Source organism: the organism of the source record quoted next, unplaced genomic scaffold, assembly GCF_019419815.1.
Source record: "Pyrus x bretschneideri cultivar Hongxiangsu unplaced genomic scaffold, Pyrus_bretschneideri_v1 Contig48, whole genome shotgun sequence".
NCBI classification, from domain to species: Eukaryota; Viridiplantae; Streptophyta; class Magnoliopsida; order Rosales; family Rosaceae; genus Pyrus; species Pyrus x bretschneideri.
The window spans coordinates 1,283,172-1,303,333 of NW_025999785.1; the positions used below are offsets into that span (position 1 = coordinate 1,283,172).

Here is a 20,162-nt window from a genome sequence, read left to right on the forward strand (position 1 = left end):
CAACTCCACGTAAATTTTTCTTCAAACATATACTTATTTAAAAGCGAATCATTTAACTTTTATTTTGCCACCCAACACATGCCACGATGCGGGAATGTAACAAGTGACATGAAAGAAAAACAATTAAAAGGAAAAAAAAAGAAAAGAAACAAGTTGAGTAGTGCTATTCATACCATGTTTTAATGCTATATTTCTATATCACCTTAGGTGGCATCTGATATGGACAAACACATCATTTGAAAAATTTGCAAAATCCAAGGAAAGGAAGGAGAAAGACTCCTCATATACCACAATAATCGTTTAATTAACTAGTTTTTCTTAATTATTAGTTTATTAAATAATGAACTAATTTTAAAATTCTGATTAATTCAAATGATGTGGCTGTTTACATCAAATGTCATATTAGATAGTATAAAAATATAGTAAAAAAACATAGTTTGGAATTGGAACCAATCAGTACAAAGCAAAATGAATTTAATCCACCCTGACCCATGCATTTCACTTCCTCTCTCTCTCTCTCTCTCTCTCTCTCTCTCTCTCAGAAGCCCTTGACGAACACGACGACGCCTATGGAGAGAGAGCTGAAAGAGCACGCTAGCTCCCTTCTCTCTCTCTCTCTCTACAAACCCTAACGCCCTAATCTTCTCCCAGCAGCTGCGGATCTTTCGAATCCCAATCTGATTTCTCTCAATTCCGGAACCACAAGAATGGCGTCGGAGCTAGGGCAACAGACGGTGGAGTTCTCCGCCCTGGTGAGCCGCGCCGCCGAGGAATCCTTCCTCGCGCTGAAAGAGCTCACAGAGAAATCGAAGGCGGCGCCGGACCAGTCCGATACCGATAAGAAAATTGGACTGCTCAAGTACTTGGCTAAGACCCAGCAACGCATGCTCCGGCTCAATGTCCTCGCCAAGTGGTGCCAACAGGTCTCGTTATTCTACTGCCTCACTCAAGAAATCGATTTTGGGTTTTTATTTGGCCGCCAATTGGGTGTAAAAGTTATACATTTTGCGTCATATTTTGTGAATTATGCGTTAAATTATGTTACTTTACGGTTGTTTTTGGTGGGAGGATACGAATTCGGTTTCTTCGGTGGGTTCGTTTCTGTTCCTTAGAAAATTGTAATGCAAGTTAAAAGCTTTATCCTTTTCGGACTAGAAAATAGGTTTCGGTTTGTTGTAGCAAAATTTGTGCTTCAAAGAATATTAGAATGTAGGATTAAATTGTATTTTCTTTTTTTACGATTCGATGTTTGCTTGTACTTTTGGTATTGTTTTCTGCTCGAGGGTTCAGGCTTTGATTTGGCGGTCAAATGGAGTGGAGATTATACATTACAATTTCCCTTTCAAATTGTGTTAAATAATGTCAATTTAGGGACTTTCGGCTAGGAAAAAGCTGAGGGTTTATGGGGTTTGATATAGGACTTTGTAAATATGTCTGTGTCTCTTTACTTCCTGGGTTTGAATAATGGGAATTAAGGGTTTTGTTTTGGCTAGGAAAGGAAAAATGGGGTCTTCGGTGTTATTTGTGTTTTCTCCCTTCTGGGATATGGAAGATGATTTGCTGGTGCATGTTTCTTTATGTCTTTAGGTGGTTGAAAAGGTGACTTATACGACAGTTTATTAGCTCGTGATAGGAACTAGTTGTTTTATCGTAGGTACACAGTAGTGTCTGAATTTTGAAAGTCAAAAGCAATGCCATGGATGTGTTTATTGGTTAGTGTGAAGGTCTATGAACCATGTCTTATGCTGATATACCCAGAGTTTTTAGTGTCCCCGATGTTTCATGTTCCATGAAATTTATTTTAATCCCTATAAGCACTTTTCAACTCGGAAGCTATAAATTTTCAGCTATTAATAATATCCATGCATTTCTATTTGCAGGTCCCGTTAATACAATACTGTCAGCAACTTACCTCCACTCTATCAAGTCATGATACCTGTTTCACTCAAGCAGCAGATTCACTATTTTTCATGCATGATGGGCTGCAGCAAGCTTGTGCTCCTGTTTATGATGTTCCATCTGCAATTGAAATCCTCCTAACAGGGTCATATCAGCGTTTGCCGAAATGTGTAGAAGACGTGGGCATTCAGAGCTCACTAAATGAGGAACAGCAGAAGCCGGCTTTGAAAAAGCTGGACACACTTGTGCGATCTAAATTACTGGAAGTATCACTTCCAAAAGAAATTACTGATGTTAAAGTCTCCGATGGTACAGCAGTGCTTCGTGTTGATGGAGAATTCAAGGTTTTGGTGACTCTAGGCTACCGAGGGCACCTATCAATGTGGAGGATACTGCATTTGGAACTGCTTGTTGGTGAGAGAAGTGGACCTGTAAAGCTTGAAGTATCGCGGCGGCATCTTCTTGGGGATGATTTAGAGCGCAGAATGGCTGCTACAGAAAATCCGTTCATGATATTATACTCAGTTCTACATGAGCTTTGTGTTGCACTTATCATGGGCACTGTCACAAGGCAAGTACAAGCTCTTCGGCAAGGGAGATGGAAAGATGCAATTCGATTTGAGCTCATATCCGATGGGAACATGAGTCATGCAGGGACATCTGCCTCTGCGCAATTAAATCAAGATGGAGAAACTGATTCATCTGGTCTACGAACGCCAGGGTTAAAAATTTTATACTGGTTAGATTTTGATAAAAACAATGGTATTTCTGATTCTGCATCATGTCCGTCTATAAAAATTGAACCAGGACCGGATCTGCAGATAAAGTGTCTTCATAGCACATTTGTTATAGATCCATTAACTGGAAAGGAGGCAGAAATTTCTCTTGACCAAAACTGTATTGATGTTGAGAAGTTGCTTCTGAGAGCCATCTGCTGTAACAGATATACTCGTCTGCTTGAAATTCAGAAAGAGCTGGTGAAAAATGTTCAAATCTGGCGAGGTGCAGGGGATGTTTCTCTTCAGTCTCATGTGGAAGCAGCGGATGTTGACCATAAAAAGGTTGTTTCACGTTTTCTTGTTACTTGTTTCTGGTTATTCTTTTTTTTTTTTTTTTCCTTCTTAAATGTAGTCTCAGGATAATACTGTATTTTCATGAATGTGTTTTTCATGGTTCATTTTCTTCACATTTTGATATCCTAATTTTCTGTGTGCAGAAAGAAGATAAGTCCCATGCTGGAGAATATGAAGGGCAGGAAGTATTACGTGTGTGTGCCTATGGCTCGTCATTTTTCACCCTGGGAATAAACATTAGGTATCCTTGCTTATACGGTTATCAGTATATTATTACAGGATATATGAATTAAGACTTGCCAATGGACTTAAAAAACTGATTGGATGAACTAAGAAAGATGTGCAGCCAATATTGTTTCTGGTTAGACTTTGGAACAAGTTCTTGATGTACTTTTTAGGAGTTTTCCTGATTCTTAGAATCTTAGGACATTCTTGGTGGTTCATTCAGACGCAACTTTGGTATTCTTAAGTAGATGCTTTAGAAAGGTGTCTTCTGTAACATTTTTGACTTGCAGGAATGGGCGATTTCGTCTTCAGTCCTCTCGTAATATTCTTGCTCCTTCGGGAGTTTTGTCTGAATGTGAAGATGCTTTAAATCAAGGAAGTATGACTGCAGCTGAAGTTTTCATAAATTTGAGAAGCAGAAGTATTTTGCACTTATTTGCATCTACAGGCCGATTTCTAGGGCTTGAGGTAAACATTCTCTTTCATCTTTTGACATTATTTTCAAGAAGAAAAATCACTAGGGCTTGCCTGCTGGACTGTTGACGGTTACGTGCGGATTCACAGTATATGAACTGTGTTCTTGCAGGTGTATGAACATAGTTTTCCTGCAGTTAAAATACCGAAGAACATTTTGAATGGTTCAACTATGTTGCTAATGGGGTTTCCTGATTGCGGGAGCTCTTATTTCCTGCTGATGCAACTTGATAAGGACTTTAAACCCCTATTTAAACTGCTTGAAACTCAGCCAGATCCGTCTAGAAAACCGGATTCTTTAAATGACTTAAACCAAGTGATGCGGATCAAGAAAATTGATGTTAGCCAGATGCAGATGCATGAAGATGATATGAATTTAAGCTTGCTTGACTTGGGAAAACTACAATCCTTTCTGCCCAGTTCCAGGGGTTCTAATCAGTCTTCTGAAAATGGTCTTCTTTCGGATATCAGCCATGAAGGTTCTATGCCTATTACAGGGTGTCCACCTTCGAGTTTTTCTTCTGTTGTAGATGAAGTGTTTGAACTAGAGAAGGGGTTATCTGTGCTTCCTTTTTCTGTTCCTGGTTCTCATTTTGGATCTGCTCCGATGAATCGTCCCTCTCCTAAATGGGAAGGAGTTATGCAGATATCACAGTTAAATAATTCTTCAAATCTTTCTAGCATGGCCACCCACTATAATGGATCCTTATATCCATCAAATAATTTGAAAGGCCCCGTACATTCTGCTTCTCTTGGTAATCTACCTTCTGGCCCAGGAAGGAGTGCCACTGTGAGGAAAATACCAGTGTCAAAATCTGATCAGGATTTGGCTTCTCTTAGGTCTCCACAGTCAGTTGAGTATGGTTCTGGTACTTCAATGGATGAAGATCAGCTGAGATTTATGAATGAAACTTCAAAGGGTGCAATATATGGGAATAAATCATCCCGGTTATTATCTCCACCTCGGTCTACTGGTCCCAGAATTTCTGGGCCTAGTGTGAGACCCAACGGGCCCAAAAGTACACCTAATGGGCCTTTAACTGGACCTTCCAGAGTTGCCGGATCAAACTCATGTGCAACCACTCCCGTATGTAAGACACTTTCTCTGTGATATTTATATTATGAGGGAAACCTGCATTGTGCATATTTTTTTAGTACTATTTATACTCTACTGAGATTGCTACACTTTTTTTTTTCTTTGCCAGCCCAGGCCCCAGATTCGGGAGTATGTCATAGCCCTAACCATGATGTTTCGAAAAATGATATAAAACCTCGCAAACGCACAGTTTCAGATATGTTGAATTTGATCCCATCACTTCAGGGTGTGGAAGCCGATTCAGGAGTTTTTAAAAGGAGGAAAACTTCTGAAGTAACTCGTCCTCATCAGTCTTCTTCACAGATGCTTATGTCAAGGGATATAATTTCAAAATTTGAGGTATACAGTTACGGGGATCTGATATCTGAAGCAAATAAGGGAAATGCACCTTCCAGCATTTATGTTTCAGCTCTTCTTCATGTGATCAGACACTGTTCTCTTTGTATTAAGCATGCCAGATTAACTAGCCAGATGGCGGCTCTGGACATCCCTTATGTTGAAGAAGTGGGTCTAAGAAGTACATCATCAAACATATGGTTTCGACTTCCATTTGCCAGAGGTGATGCATGGCAACACTTATGCTTGCGACTTGGCAGACCTGGAAGCATTTATTGGGATGTCAAAATAAATGACCAGCATTTCAGGGATTTGTGGGAGCTTCAGAAAGGAAGCAATAGTACACCTTGGGGTTCTGGTGTTCGAATTGCCAATACATCTGACATTGACTCTCATATTCGCTATGATCCAGAGGGTGTTGTTCTTAGTTATCAGTCTGTGGAGGCTGATAGTATTAAGAAGTTAGTGGCAGACATCCAAAGACTTTCTAATGCAAGAATGTTTGCCCTTGGGATGCGGAGATTGCTTGGTGTAAGAGCAGATGAGAAGCCAGAAGAAAGTAGTACAAACCCTGATTTTAAAGCACCAGGAGTCAAAGTTTCTCCTGAGGCAACTGATAGACTATCTGAGCAAATGCGAAGGGCATTTAGAATTGAGGCTGTTGGACTTATGAGTCTGTGGTTCAGTTTTGGATCAGGTGTCCTTGCTCGCTTTGTTGTAGAGTGGGAATCAAGTAAAGAGGGTTGTACTATGCATGTAACCCCCGACCAACTTTGGCCCCATACCAAGGTACATTCATCTACTTTATTTTTTCTGGTTTGTTTGTTGTAGCATTTTCAATTGATGGCATTCTTATTTGGTTTGAAGTGATGTTTTATGAATCTTAATTGTTTACCTTATGTGAAACTGAGTCCTGCATGCATCCTTGGATTTTGTTTTCTTCAGTGGTTGTGCCTGAACATGCCATCTTTATGGAATTTAATAGAAATCTTCGGAAAAATTCAAAATATAATTTCAACTATTTTCTGGTGGTGTCATGGAAAAATCTTTTGATATTGGATTAGGATTTTGTTAAGTGCCTTAATGACATAAAAAAGGTACATTAAAACTGCATGCACAATTCTATCAAAGTTGCTTTACGAAGGATTACATCAAAATGTAATCATTGAAAAATAGTTTTTGACATGCATTCGAAGCAATTTAGATATATGTATTACAGAGATAACTTTATATTTCTCCCCAATTTTTTTCTGATTAAAAATATTTGCATTAATAACAATACCTTGTCTGTTCTTTACAGTTCCTGGAAGATTTCATAAATGGAGCTGAAGTTGCTTCACTTTTGGATTGCATTCGACTCACTGCAGGGCCCTTGCATGCTCTTGCAGCTGCAACACGACCTGCACGAGCTAGTCCTATCCCGGGGGTCCCTGGAGGAGCAGTCCTCTCTTCTATCCCAAAGCAGGCTGGGTACTTACCATCTCAGGGCCTTGTGCCTACTAGTTCAACCACAAATGCCGGTCAGTCTCCTGGCCCTATGGGAAACCCAGTTTCATCTCCTTCTACAGGGCCTCTTGCAAATCATAGCCTGCATGGGGCTGCTGGGTTAGCTGGTGCTGGCCGAGGTGGACCTGGCATTGTACCCAGCTCACTGTTGCCCATTGATGTCTCTGTTGTGCTACGTGGACCCTATTGGATACGGATCATATACCGAAAGCACTTCGCAGTTGACATGCGCTGTTTTGCAGGAGATCAGGTTTGGTTGCAACCAGCAACCCCACCCAAGGGGGGCCCTTCCGTTGGTGGGTCACTACCTTGCCCTCAGTTTAGACCATTTATTATGGAGCATGTAGCCCAAGAATTGAATGGTTTAGATACTAATTTCACCGGTGGTCACCAGACAGGACTGTCAAGTTCAATCAATCAAACCCCCAGTTCAGGCTCCCAACTGTCTACTGTAAATGGAAATAGGGTTAACCTCCCTGGTTCTGCTGCTATGTCCAGGACAGGCAACAACCAAGTAGCTGGTTTAAACCGTGTCGGAAATGCTTCTCCAGTATCCTCAAATTTGGCTGTTGTGAGCTCAGCAGGGCCGGCTTTACGTAGATCCCCAGGTCCTGGTGTCCCTGCTCATGTGAGAGGAGAACTGAATACAGCCATTATTGGTCTTGGAGATGACGGAGGGTATGGAGGTGGTTGGGTTCCTCTTGTTGCTCTTAAAAAGGTGCTAAGAGGTATTCTCAAGTACCTTGGAGTTCTATGGCTATTTGCCCAGCTACCAGGGCTCTTGAAAGAGATTTTGGGGTCAATTCTGAAAGACAATGAAGGCACACTTCTAAATTTAGACCAGGAGCAGCCTGCATTGAGATTCTTTGTTGGGTAAGTGCTTTCAGGCGAATCTTTACACATCTCAGAAACTTTATTTTTGAATTCTTATTCTTAATCTTTTGATGGTGTGATTCCATCTTTTTTATCGTTGTTGAGGAGTTACGCTAAAACAAAGGGAAGTGCCCTAAGAAAACATCCTGACAAGGTGGACACACTGATACACGTTTGTGGTATTTATGTTTATTAAAACTTCCCTATTTTATGTTCAATACTTGTACCAGATCACTTTCAGTTAGTTATGTTACATGATAATATTCACCCTTAACATTAGTGGTCCTCGGGTGATGTTTATCCTTACAAGGTTTTGCTAAATACTTCCAGGCTTATCTACTTGTTCTTTGATCTGATTGCTTGTGTTTCTGCAGTGGCTATGTATTTGCAGTAAGTGTTCACAGAGTTCAACTTCTTCTTCAAGTACTGAGCGTGAAACGATTCCATCAGCAGCAGCAAGGGCAACAGCCAAATATAAACACTGCCAATGAGGAATTATCTACAGCCGAAATAGGAGAAATATGTGACTACTTCAGTCGGCGTGTTGCTTCAGAGCCTTATGATGCATCTCGTGTCGCATCATTCATTACTCTCCTTACCTTACCCATATCAGTTCTAAGAGAATTCTTGAAATTAATAGCATGGAAAAAAGGACTAGCCCAGGCACAAGGGGGAGATGTAGCACCTGCTCAAAAACCCCGTATTGAATTATGCCTTGAAAACCACTCTGGCTCGAGGATGGATGGGAGCTCAGATAACTCATCTGTTGCCAAAAGTAATATTTATTATAATCGGCCTCATAACTCGGTTGATTTTGCACTGACACTTGTTCTTGATCCTGCTCACATACCTCATATAAACGCCGCTGGTGGAGCTGCATGGTTGCCATACTGTGTCTCAGTGAGGTTGAGGTATTCATTTGGCGAAAATCCTAACATGTCCTTTCTTGGTATGGAAGGAAGCCATGGAGGTCGAGCTTGCTGGTTGAGCGTTGATGACTGGGAGAAGTGTAAAAACAAGGTTGCTCGAACTGTGGAACATCAGGGTAGTTCGGGAGTAGACAGTAGTCAAGGAAGGTTAAGAATCGTAGCTGACTACGTGCAAAGGACACTGCATTATGTGCTTCAAGGGTTGAGGGATGGTAGTGGGGTTAGTGCAACCTCCGGGGCAACTTGATAGGTTGTGTCACTCAGATAGATACTTTTGAACTACTTCATTCGGGATTCAATCTCGATGATTTTAGCGCAGATTGACCGTGGCTAGTGTTCCATTTTTCAGTTCTCAGTTTGTTGCAGGAGGAGAAACTTGTAGTGATAGGGTGGGAGAGCAAATCTGGAGGTAGGGGAATTGCCGGGAGACGGTGGCCTTTTAGAATGTAGTTGCAGAGGTTAGCAAGGAGATTGACAGGGCGGTGATGGCGGAGATGGCCTAATATCTTTCTTTCTTGCTGGTTTGGTTCTTTTGATGATAGGGTGTACAATATTTTGGACATTTTCTGATAATTGTTGTACAAATCAGGCTTTAATTGGTTATACTTTGTAAACATTTTGTTTCCTGCAGTGGGTCATTTCTCAAGTAACTGTTAACAGATGTGAAAATTTTACAACTTTTCCAGTTTTACCGCCTGGTAGTTTACTCAAACAAGTGAATTTCATTCGCCTAGCCCCATCTGAGCGCTAGGCAGCTAGTCATCATCATGATAAATCTCTAAGCATTTGAAAATACAAAAACAAAAAAAAGCTCCTGAACTTACCTAGGCAGCCGTCTAAACTCGTCTAGGTCGCTACTCTTACTTAGAATGAAAATAGATATCTTTCAAGTCGAACATTATGTCATTGCTATTTGATTTTGATCAATTTAGCAACCAGGATTTGATTTCCGAATAATTTAGGCAATTTTTTAAGACTAGACAAAGGGGTCAAATTACAATCGTACGAATTTATACAGTGATTGATCTGGAGTCACAGAAATTGGATTGGAAATCAACAACCAGCTTCATTTCACTTTCTAGGCACTGCAAAACAAGGAATTCTTTTCCAACGTAACTTGATCATTTATTTAAATCTCACTTGCTAGTATTAACTCTTCAACTTATCTTCCCAATAAATTAAGTCAAAAGGACACGCGTCACTCAAGTAGATAAGTCACAAAAAGACCACTGAATTTTAGGTGCAAAGAATTTAAACACCATTGACACTTAGTAGTACTTTTGTTTTCGCTTTTGATTATTATTATTATTATTTTAGAAGATGTCATTTTCCATCTCTCTACCCCCAATAACCTTCCCTTCAATAATGATTCATCAAATTTGAAAAAAGTACTCGCCTCACTTTTAAAGAAACAACAAACTCAGATCCATATTTTTCTGCAAAACCAGAAGCTTCCAACATATCTTTACAAGACAAGCAACCATCATCCAACTTTCAACTTGCATAAAAAACAATATATATTTCTGAAAATACAATAATGCAAAACCCTACATCCCTTTTGGTTGGCCCCATCTCCCATTATCCATACAAGAAAAATTGAAGAGTTCCCACCACCAAATATTAAGGTCACACTCATTCAACTAACCCCACCATTGATATTACAAGAGGAAACACATCAATTTTGCTTTTGAAAAATTCTCCCATAGGGTTTCCAATGGCATGACAATCAGTCCCTTGTTTGACAAAACTCAAAAAATTAGAGTGATCTTGACCTGTAAGTATATCCGTTGTCATGAGTGACAAGGATACTAGGCGGAACGTGGGGTCCATAAGCGTGCCGGGAGGCGTGGATGGGGGCATGTAGTAGTGGATGCTTTGTTGGATAGGCTTATGAGGAGGAGTTTGATTCCGGCTTCACCATTGTCGTTGCGTCAGGTTGATGGGTCCGGAAGATTGCTGGGGCGAGGGATATGGGCATGATGCAGAGTGCCTTGGACTGGAGGAACTGCATGGCAGCTCCTACATCTTCTTCCATCAGCTTAGCAACTTGCTGTTCTGTGCCATCGTTCGACCACTTCTCCCATGCTTGTTGATTGGTTCCTCCTTCCATGCCCTCCCCCTTCATTGGAATAAAAGCAAAAACCGAAAAATAGTCAAAATACAGTAGACAGAAAAGGCGAATTAGTACATAGACTACTCTCATTTATCAATACATTGTAAACTGTTCATCAAGCCTAGTTATGTATTAGAGAAACTTTTGTAATTATAACATATGTGCATTTGACGCGGTGAACTGTATGAATCTAATAGCGAATTCTAATACACATGCTGCCTTCATAATGTGCAGAGAAAAAACCTCAACTGCTGATAGGGGTACGTCAGCAACAAGCTGAGCCACTGCACCTGCTCCCCCGAGTCGACTCATGCTCAAAACCTGTTTCCATATAAACAAAATCAGATCGATAAGCATCAAGAAAATAAATTGATTAACTCCAAAATTTTGAACAACGTTGTATAACTTGTGTCCTTTTCTATTTGATTATGACTTCATTGAAATATAGAGGTTCCAACCAGACAGTCATTTCAAGTTTGAAAAAATAATTAGTTCATACAAAGCAAGTATCGATGCCTTTAATGATGCCTCAGATATGCGACATGACCAGGACCTACCTTATGGTGAAAACATTTTGACGAGTTTAGCATTTGGTACAAGTTTCTGAAGTAAAAATGAATTCAAAAAACGCGTTTAATTTCGAAGCAGAAAACGTTTTTTTTGTTAGAAGGACGAGGAAATATGATTATTTATTCTTTTGAGATGATGAATATATTTGAATTTTGATTCATATACCTTGACTTGGAGCCTTAGAAATTTTACATAATCCACAATTTCGTCAAGCATAGCTGCCCTATCTGTCTGCACAAGGATATCATAACGTGTCAATACGTTTAGAATTTAATATTAAAAGCTACGCATATTCAAACATTGTTAATAATTTGACACGAGGAAACAAGAAAAAAAGCTCAATTCATCCAGCAAAAGGTTCACAAACTCGCTTTAAGACACTAACCTTGTTACAACTGGGTACCAATTCCTGCAAAGCCTTCATTCTTTCTGCAATTCTTTCCCGACGTAACTGCACCAAGAAGATAAATACGCAAACTTATATTATTACCTACAGCACTGGATAAGCAGGCATAGGATTGGATGCCAGGATGAATTCTTAAGTATTTTCAGAAACGGAATCTTTGTTACTACAAAACTAGTATAGCCCTCAATGCTAATGAATAACAGATGACTTTATCAGTCGCGACAAAATTGCGTAGGTTAAATATATGCAGAAGCGATTTGGACGTCTTCAATGAGAATGAACTTGCTGCAAACTCTCCCACGAAGAAGTATCTAGGTTCTCTTAGATATGAAAATTTTTGCTTACCCGTTCAGCAATACTGTGGGGATCTGTTGCTTGGCCTCGCCTTGCTCGAACCCTTGGGCGGATGGCAGGAGAGTGATGGACCGCATTAGCCGGCCCTGGTGGTGGTTGGCTATGAAACTGCAGCACCAAGATTAACAAAATTAAGTCAATCCACAAATTATCTACATGCGTTGGGTTTGAACTAATGCATACTTCACCATCCGATGTGAGTACAGATACGTCAAAATTTAGCTGGACAATTGAAAGCTTTTGTATGATGTGCTCTTAATCAGCATAAGATAATATGTTTCAGATCGATCTCAATACAAGATTTCAACTTGGATTTCCATCAGATTAATCCTGACAGTCCGTAGTGGAACACTAACTTAGAACACCATCTTACAAGTCATTTCACATCCTTATTTAACTTTCCTATCATATGTTTTACAAGGAAGAGATAAACGAAATTACACAACGAAACTAAGTTTTGACATCTCGTTGGGTAAATTCTTGGCAACAGCTTGTGCGCGAGGATGACTGAATATTTAGTTGGACAAGTCAAGATGTTCTTAAGTTGTTTGTGCGTCTTTTGTCCGCTTTAGTTTTGCCATTTAAAAGAAGTTTTACTCTATTGAAATTCATGTCTTGAACACGTATTTAATGTATTGTTTGCAGTTTTTGAACGAATATCAATCGTTGATTTGGTAATAACAAACACTTCATGCCTAGAACTAAAATAACCTATCAAACTCATTGAAAAAAATTAAATAAATTCAGGATCCCCAAATTATGCACAAAAAATCTGCATAAGTCTGAATCAACCCTAGTCATCACCAGAAGTCAAAGTATTGAAAAAGTCAAAGTAGGAGGAGTCAACTCCATGTGAAGAACAGGAGCGCATGTTCCCACACTCCAAGAGGCGCGTGGCCATCATTTATCCTAGTATGACAAAGATTGCAATTAGAGAAACTCGAAAGGACCAAAATGTCCCTCGGACGGCAGAACTCTTCTACACGTTCGAACAACCCACGCGTTTATGGCCCCTTCTGTCTGTCGGACACGTCTTACTAAACAATTCTCTCCACTCTCTCTCAAGCGCGTGCACGACACTTCTTTACCTACTACTAATGTGCTTGAAACAAAGCCCTTGATTACTACAATATTATCAACTGTACCCCTCACCCTCTAAGACCATCTACAACCCTTGTACTAAAAGTTAAAATTTTTAGCCTTGAAAATTTAGTTTTTAGCTCATAAATAGTTTTTCTACTCAAACCTTTTTGGTTTAAAATTTTTAACCCGAGATTATTAAAGAATAAATTTAGGCTAATTTTTTTAAAGTAATTTAATTACGTACACTATCATAATTTAATTTTATGAAAATTTTAACCTAAAAATATTTAAATTTTGATAAATATTGAAAATTCACTAAATTTGAATGAATTTTGAGTTAAATAATTTTTTTTAATTATTTTAGCCGTTGGATTTAAATTTGGTCGTTAGAACTTTTTTTTTTACCATTAGATTTGATTATATTCGATCTCAACCATTAGATTCAATAAATCCTGGAAGACATGCCTATGTGGATGGGCGCCTACTGGTGGTGCCCACATCATTTTCTGGGCTAAATCATGGGAGAATTTGCTTTTGTTTGGCTTTTAGCTTTTAACCCACACATTTAGCATGGGTTGAATTGGGTTTGGGGGGAGGGGGGAAACCCTAAAAAATAGCATTTTGCCTAGGTTGGGTTTGGTCACATGACATTGAATTATTAAATTAGAATGTCATATAACTGATGAATTCATTTTATGTAAGTTTCTCTCTCTCTCTCTTAACACTTCAAGTTCAATAATGGCAACAATCTTACTATTTGGCCTTTGGAGAACATAACATACATGATGGCATGATGCAGGACTTTACTTGCTAACGGCAGGTCAGCGTTGCATTTCAAACGACTAACGCGATGCTATGTGTTTTTTCTTTTGCACATGACATTGCATTATCTATTTGAGATTGTCGCGGTGACACACCGTATATTGGGAAGTGTCTCGTAAATGAAAGAGTGCATCTTTCAAATATCGAGGGCACTATAGTCATTATGAAATGTTGGAGTTGGACGTACCTGGTGAGGAGGTTGCGGAGGGCGTGGCGTTGGCCGGAGTGATGAGTGATTTTGCAAATGTCCAAATGCTGGAAACAAACTTGACATATGAACCGAATCTCTTTCCTGCCACCAGACAATTACTAAACCGTCAAGATTTGCATATGTAAATTAGGTCAGTTAACTACGTCAATATGTCCGTCTCGTGACAATTGATAACAAGATTCGTTCACCAAACTAACCTTACAATACTTTACATTTACAAGCACACCCTAACCCAGCTAGCATCTACGTTCTCAACTCTCAAAACCAACAAAAGGAAAAGAAATTCTGGATTCCAAAATTCTTCCAAAAAAAGAAATATAAAAAAAATAACAGAATAAAAAGAAAGAAAAATTTGTGCGTTTCAAATTCCAAAGAAAAAGCTGACTGAAACTGAAAGGGATCTTCTTTTCTTTCTATTTCAACACTTTTCTTGCAGCAAAGCAAAGGAATTTTCCATGGAAAACTCCATTCATTTTCCCGGAAAATGGCAAGCAAATCCGAAAAAAAACATGTACACAATAAAAAATTGACAACTTGACATATTTTTGGGCAAGAAAATACAATATTCGATGACTGCTCTAATTTACGAAAGTAGAAAATTCGAACTCAGGTGCAACTGCTCTGACCTACTGGCCTAATACAATATCCTCAGACTACTCGAAAGAGGGATTCAAACTCGAAACCATTATTCTGACCAACTGAACTACCTTACGAGAACTTTGATATCATAATCTTAAAACAAAATTAAGGTTAAAGTGGAGTGAGAGAGACTTACGTTAATTGAAGCAGAGACATTGGAAGTGTTTGTGTTGTTAGTATTATTGGCTTCAACAACTTCATCTCTGAACCTGTTGTCTTGCCCAAGAAACCCACGCTGCTCCAAGTTCAAACCCAACGGCATACCCAGCCCCATCCCAACTCCTCCTCCTCCTCTGTACCCAGCACCACCACCCGAGGACCCAGCAGAACCCAGCTGCAGCGCCATGGGCATGGACCCCACTTCTCCTCCGTAGCCACCACCAGCTGACTCACCACCACCACCACCAGCACTATACGACGGCGGCACAGCTAGGATCTGCTCAAAGAAATCGTCTCCAAGTCCTTCTGGCGGATTTCCCGCCATATTACTTTCACTTGTACTGACCAAACTCCACCGGTTACTAATTTGTAACTGCAACTGCTCAGAAGGGTTTTGCAATTTACAGTAAGAAAACGAAGGGTTTGGTGGGTAAACAAGTAAAGATGGGTTCTTGATGCTCTTTTTAGAGAGCGAGTCACGGAGAGAGAGAGAGAGAGAGAGAAACAGAGTGTGTCTGTGTATTGGGAAGTGGGAGGGAATTTGAGAAGTGGGGTTTTGTGTTGGTGAAATGGGTGTCAGACCCGATAACCCGGAAATGGTATTCGGGGATTTCGAGCTGGTTTTTCCAGAATCCCAGTGTGATGGGTTTTTGTTGGAGTTTTCTGGTTAGTTTTTAGAGAGAGAGACAGAGAGACAGAGAGAGAGCTGCTCTTCTGAAAACCTTCTGTCTTCGGCTTTCTGAATTGCTTTGCTTTTGGGCTCTGAACACTCCGACTTGGGTTTGTGTGTGCGTGTGATTTATGGTTTCCAACTTCTAGAGAGAGAGAGAAAAGGAGGAGAGAGAGAGAGAAGCAAAATTTGCAGTCTTCGTGGGACTACAGTTTCTATAGTCCCACGCGCTTACAAGACAGGATGTTTTTCTTCAAGAAAATAAGAAACAAAGCAATTTTTTCCTTGTCATTTTTGACAATTGAAAGAATATAAACAAAAATTTGAACTTAAACGCCAAGTAATAGGATGGTTAAAAGTTAAAACAAATCTTTTCTTTAAAGCCAAAATTCTAAAGACTTTTAAGGCGATTTGGTCTGAATATATTTTTACTTCTCATCTCAAGAACTTCGTTGCCATCCGCATATATGCTTATGGTCATTATTGTTCGACAAGGATTTTATGTGCGGTTTGACCATTGGAGATTGAATCTATCCAAGATTCGCTCATTGCTTTACAAAAATTTCTAAAGATTTTTAAGGCGACTTGGTCCGAGTCCATTTTTACTTCTAAGACCAAACTCAACCCTTGGCTAAATGCTATTTTTTAGGTTTTATTCCCTCCAAACCCAATCCAACTCATGCTAAATGTGCGGACTAAATGCTAAAAGCCAAACAAGAGCCAAATTCCCTCCAGGATTTAGCTCAGAAAATGGTGTGGGCACCACCAGCGGGACCCCACCCGCATGGGCATGTCTCCTAGGATTTATTGAATTTAACTACTGAGATCGAATATAATCAAATATAATGGTAAAAAAATAAAATAAAATCTAACGGCCCAAATTTAAATTCAACGGCTAAAATAATTAAAAAAACTATTTAACTCAAAATTCATCCAAATTTAGTGATTTTTCAATATTTATCGAAATTTAAATATTTTTAGGTTAAAATGTTCATAAAATTAAATTATGGTAGTGTACATAATTTTTTTTTTTAAATTACTTTAAAAGAAAAAATTAACCTAAATTTATTCTTTAATAGTTTCGGACTAAAAGAGTTAGAGCAGAAAAGTTGTTTATGAGCTAAAATCTAAGTTTTCTAGGCTAAAAATTTTAGGTTTTAATCCAATAGTTGAAGATGGTCTGATTTGAAGAACTTCATTGCGGTTCGCATATATGCTTTTGGTCGTCATTATTCGACAAAGATTTTTAATCGCTATTATGTGCAGTTGGATCACTGAAAACTGAAACTATCCAATATCCACTCATTGCTTTACAAACTTTTGAAAATGTTGTGTGTTATGTAACGGTGTAGTTACTATTCGTGGGGGTACTCGCAATTTAAGCGTATAAATTTGGTTAGAGTTTTGGCTATTTTGAATTACGTGAGCTTAGGTACAAATCACGCTAGATTTGAGAGCATACTCTCTCATACATGATTTAGCCACTTTACTCTCATACCTCGCCGAAATGAGAAATATTAACTCGTTTAGAAATACTTTTAAAATAACTAAAAACATTTTTAGAGAATATTTTTAGATTTCAAAAACATTTGAAGTGTTTCCTACTAGAAACACCAATTATGTGTTTCTTGCAGAAAGCACTTCAAATGTTTTTCCTGAATTCACTTTCAAAACACTTTCAAACAAGCCATTAATTAGATAGATTCAGTTATTTTAAAAACATTTTGAAAAATAATCATCTCATAGATGATCCTAGCCGTCCAATGCATAAAAAACTTACAAAAAGCAAGTCCAACTTTTTAAAACGAGACAAGAGTGTTTCCATCAAATTTTACAACCTGAAAATATGGTATTATGTTTACTTCACGTAATTAAGTTTCTATGATTGGTTCATACATCTAGCGTTTGGTCCTCTTTCTTTTGCTTTCTTAAGTAATTAGGATAATCTTTTCTTAATTTCGTCCTTAGTTATAAGCCCTTCTCTAATCAAAGATAGCAACTCACTCCTTGCACGTTTTATGCGGATAATGCGACCTTTTTCATCATTTATTTCTAACGAACTGTTATTGACACCTTAAAATATAATCATTTGGAACTTTTTATTTGTTTAATATTTCTAAAAAAATATTATTAGCATTCAAAAAATATAATGTGCTCTGGCAAAATGGGTCGTGATTGTTGTGTTAATGTCGTTTCCGTGTCGTATCCATTATTTTAACGGATCGTGTCATGTCAAACCCGTTATCTTAACGTGTACGTTAAAATGTCATTTTTGTGTCAAGTTAATGGGTCATGCAAGGAATTGCCATTTCTAATTTCTAGACGTTACAAATGGGTCGTGCTCGTGTTGTTTACATGCATACACATTATCTTAACGGGTTCTTAATGACAAACCTGATAAAGACCCCATTTATTAACGTTTTCTTAGCACATTTCGTATCGAGTCAATGGGTCATGCAAGGAATTACCATTTCTAATTTCTAGACCTTACAAATGGGTCGTGCTCGTGCCGTTTACATGCATACACGTTATCTTAACGGGTTCTTAATGACAAACCTGATAATGACCTCATTCATTAACGTTTTCTTAACAATTGACACGATAATAACATGCCTTGTAAACTTTTTAACCCAAAACTTGTTATTTTCGTGTAATTTTGACACATATTAGATTTTTGAAATATTAATACCAATTCCCATTTTTAATAGTGAAAATATGTCATAAACTTGGGTTCGATATTAGCAGCCCAAACAAAAAATTGCCTAGGGTTGACAGGGGTCTCGGTCGGGCGGCCTAGCTGATTCGTGACAAACATTGTCCATTTGCATCTTAAACAATTAGAAGACATAAAGGTTGCTATCTTTCTAGTTTTTAATTCTTTTCCCTTTCAAGAGACGGTGCCCTTTGTCTAGTGGAGTTACTTTTTATATAATACAAGGTGTATTATACGCCTATATGAAACACCACAATACGCCTATGGTATACAACTCTAAAACTTAAAATACCCTAATCCTACTAAGATAAAGCGTTTTCAGAGGGAAATCTTAAGTGTAACCAGAGATATATCCTCACGTGAATGTCTTACTTTGTCCCTTAACTTGTTTATGGGTTCGAGATGGCGAGACCTAAACCAAGAATGAGACTTGCGTGAGGAACTGTTATTTATGATAGAGTAGAATCTCACGTTAACGTGAGGCTTTAAGGAGAATTTTGTGGAGTTATAGAAGATATATCATAAGCAAACATAAGTCTAGAAACGCCCAATTAAACTGAGGTAGAGTGGTTTCATAAAAAAAATTGAGTATCACCAAAGATATATCACTGTATGAGCGTAGACCTCATCGCATGATCTAGTCACATATAGAAGATGAGCGAGATTTTGTGGTGTAACCACAAACGTATCCCCCTATTAAAATATTCATGATTACTCACGTGATAAAAGATATACTAATTGGTGGAGATACAACCAACTATAGATTAAAATTTATTCAAGCAATAAGTGAGATACTCACATGGCGATATAAGCTCGGTGAAATGGTAAAATCTTTCACTTAGGCTTTTAGTCTTAATAAGGGACCTAGCCTCATATGTGTAAAGCCAAAATCTAAGGGGAAAAGCCCTAAGTTTATATGATAGCAATTTGATTGTTAATTATGCCCTGTTTCTAACGTGAGTTCAAATTTTTATGCAGTTATTTGTGGATGGTTTTTCTGTGGTCTCTATCATTGATTAACATGTATTAAGTTTATGAGGATAGATTCAAGAAGGGTTATGTTTATAGACACGTGTCAATCAATGTTAGAGACAACGAATATGTCACATACAAAATGAATTCAAAATATTTGAACTCTTTTAAAGTAGTGTGGTATCCCACAAAGAGAAGCTATATCTATCATTAGTGCATCATTACCCTTTCATTACATATTTTTTTAGATTACTTTTGATATATGATTGAAGCCTTTTGAAGCAATCCGTTAAAAAAAAAAAGCATATCATATAAAATTATACAAAGCAGAAATGTGGGAAAACAAACAAAGAAGAAAAAGATCATGCATTTCTTGCATTAAATTAATAATTCTATACATATATTATCTATATATATAACAAAAGAGCTTCCAGTTGTTGCAACCAAAGAAAATAAAATATAAAAGAGCTTTAGAAATGATAGAAAAATAGTGTCAACTATTCAAGCACCTGTTTAATATCAAAGTTTTGTAAAAGTAGGACCAACTTCATAGCAGATATCTCGCTTTATTGAAGCAAAATTAAGATATATAAAGATTATTGTGTTGATTAGTTATTCGTCACATATACTCTTATAAAGTGGGGCTATTCACACTTCTTTTTAATTAATCTTACACACACTTCTTAACTTCTGCAATCGGATCGAATAAATTGAAGTAGATAAAAGAACAGAAATTACCAAGGAGCGTTTGGGAGGTAAAAATGAGTGTATGGATAACACCGTCCCCTCTTAGATATCTCATTGTTTGTCATTCATTTGCTCCAAAATTATGATTGTCCAATACGAAAAATACATGGTCTATACGGAAAACCCTTTCATCTTGATTTTGCTACAGTTATAATTATGTTATTTAACTAAAAACCATATTGTTTACTCGAAAGTATGAGTATATAATTAATAAATCTTTGAGTTGGGATGATGCCATGGCCTAGTGGCGATTAATAGCAAATTTGGACCACTAATCCATCATCTGTGAAAA

At 38.1% G+C, this 20,162-nt stretch overlaps 2 protein-coding genes across 3 annotated transcripts; one reads left to right on the plus strand and one right to left on the minus strand.

Annotated features, from left to right (window-relative positions):
• Nucleotides 1-707: 707 nt before the first annotated feature.
• LOC125470029 (mediator of RNA polymerase II transcription subunit 14-like) lies at nt 708-9,072 on the plus strand. The gene is made up of 8 exons (XM_048568382.1): nt 708-923; nt 1,881-2,960; nt 3,116-3,213; nt 3,488-3,665; nt 3,784-4,762; nt 4,877-5,892; nt 6,404-7,482; nt 7,857-9,072. The coding sequence occupies exons 1-8, from the start codon at nt 708-710 to the stop codon at nt 8,656-8,658; spliced, it is 5,448 nt and encodes a 1,815-aa protein (XP_048424339.1). The 3' UTR covers nt 8,659-9,072.
• A 1,212-nt stretch (nt 9,073-10,284) lies between these two features.
• LOC125470031 (transcription factor UNE12-like) lies at nt 10,285-15,701 on the minus strand. 2 transcript variants are annotated; one of them, XM_048568387.1, is made up of 7 exons: nt 14,746-15,701; nt 13,947-14,051; nt 11,846-11,962; nt 11,480-11,545; nt 11,260-11,325; nt 10,774-10,845; nt 10,285-10,530 (listed from the first exon to the last, which is right to left on the minus strand). In XM_048568387.1, the coding sequence occupies exons 1-7, from the start codon at nt 15,091-15,093 to the stop codon at nt 10,300-10,302; spliced, it is 1,005 nt and encodes a 334-aa protein (XP_048424344.1). In that variant the 5' UTR covers nt 15,094-15,701; the 3' UTR covers nt 10,285-10,299. The 2 variants fall into 2 exon arrangements, with proteins under 2 accessions (XP_048424344.1, XP_048424343.1); XM_048568386.1 differs by having other exon boundaries at nt 10,768-10,845; nt 14,746-15,691.
• Nucleotides 15,702-20,162: the final 4,461 nt, after the last annotated feature.

Coding starts and splice junctions, on each gene's coding strand:
- LOC125470029 (XM_048568382.1), top strand. CDS start 708: ATGGCGTCGGAGCTAGGGCAACAGACGGTGGAGTTCTCCGCCCTGGTG. Junction 4,763..4,876: donor ATGTGCAACCACTCCCGTAT/GTAAGACACTTT, acceptor TTTCTTTGCCAG/CCCAGGCCCCAGATTCGGGA. Junction 7,483..7,856: donor GCATTGAGATTCTTTGTTGG/GTAAGTGCTTTC, acceptor GTGTTTCTGCAG/TGGCTATGTATTTGCAGTAA.
- LOC125470031 (XM_048568386.1), bottom strand. CDS start 15,093: ATGGCGGGAAATCCGCCAGAAGGACTTGGAGACGATTTCTTTGAGCAG. Junction 11,963..13,946: donor CTCCGCAACCTCCTCACCAG/GTACGTCCAACT, acceptor TTGGTGCTGCAG/TTTCATAGCCAACCACCACC. Junction 11,326..11,479: donor TGGTACCCAGTTGTAACAAG/GTTAGTGTCTTA, acceptor ATCCTTGTGCAG/ACAGATAGGGCAGCTATGCT.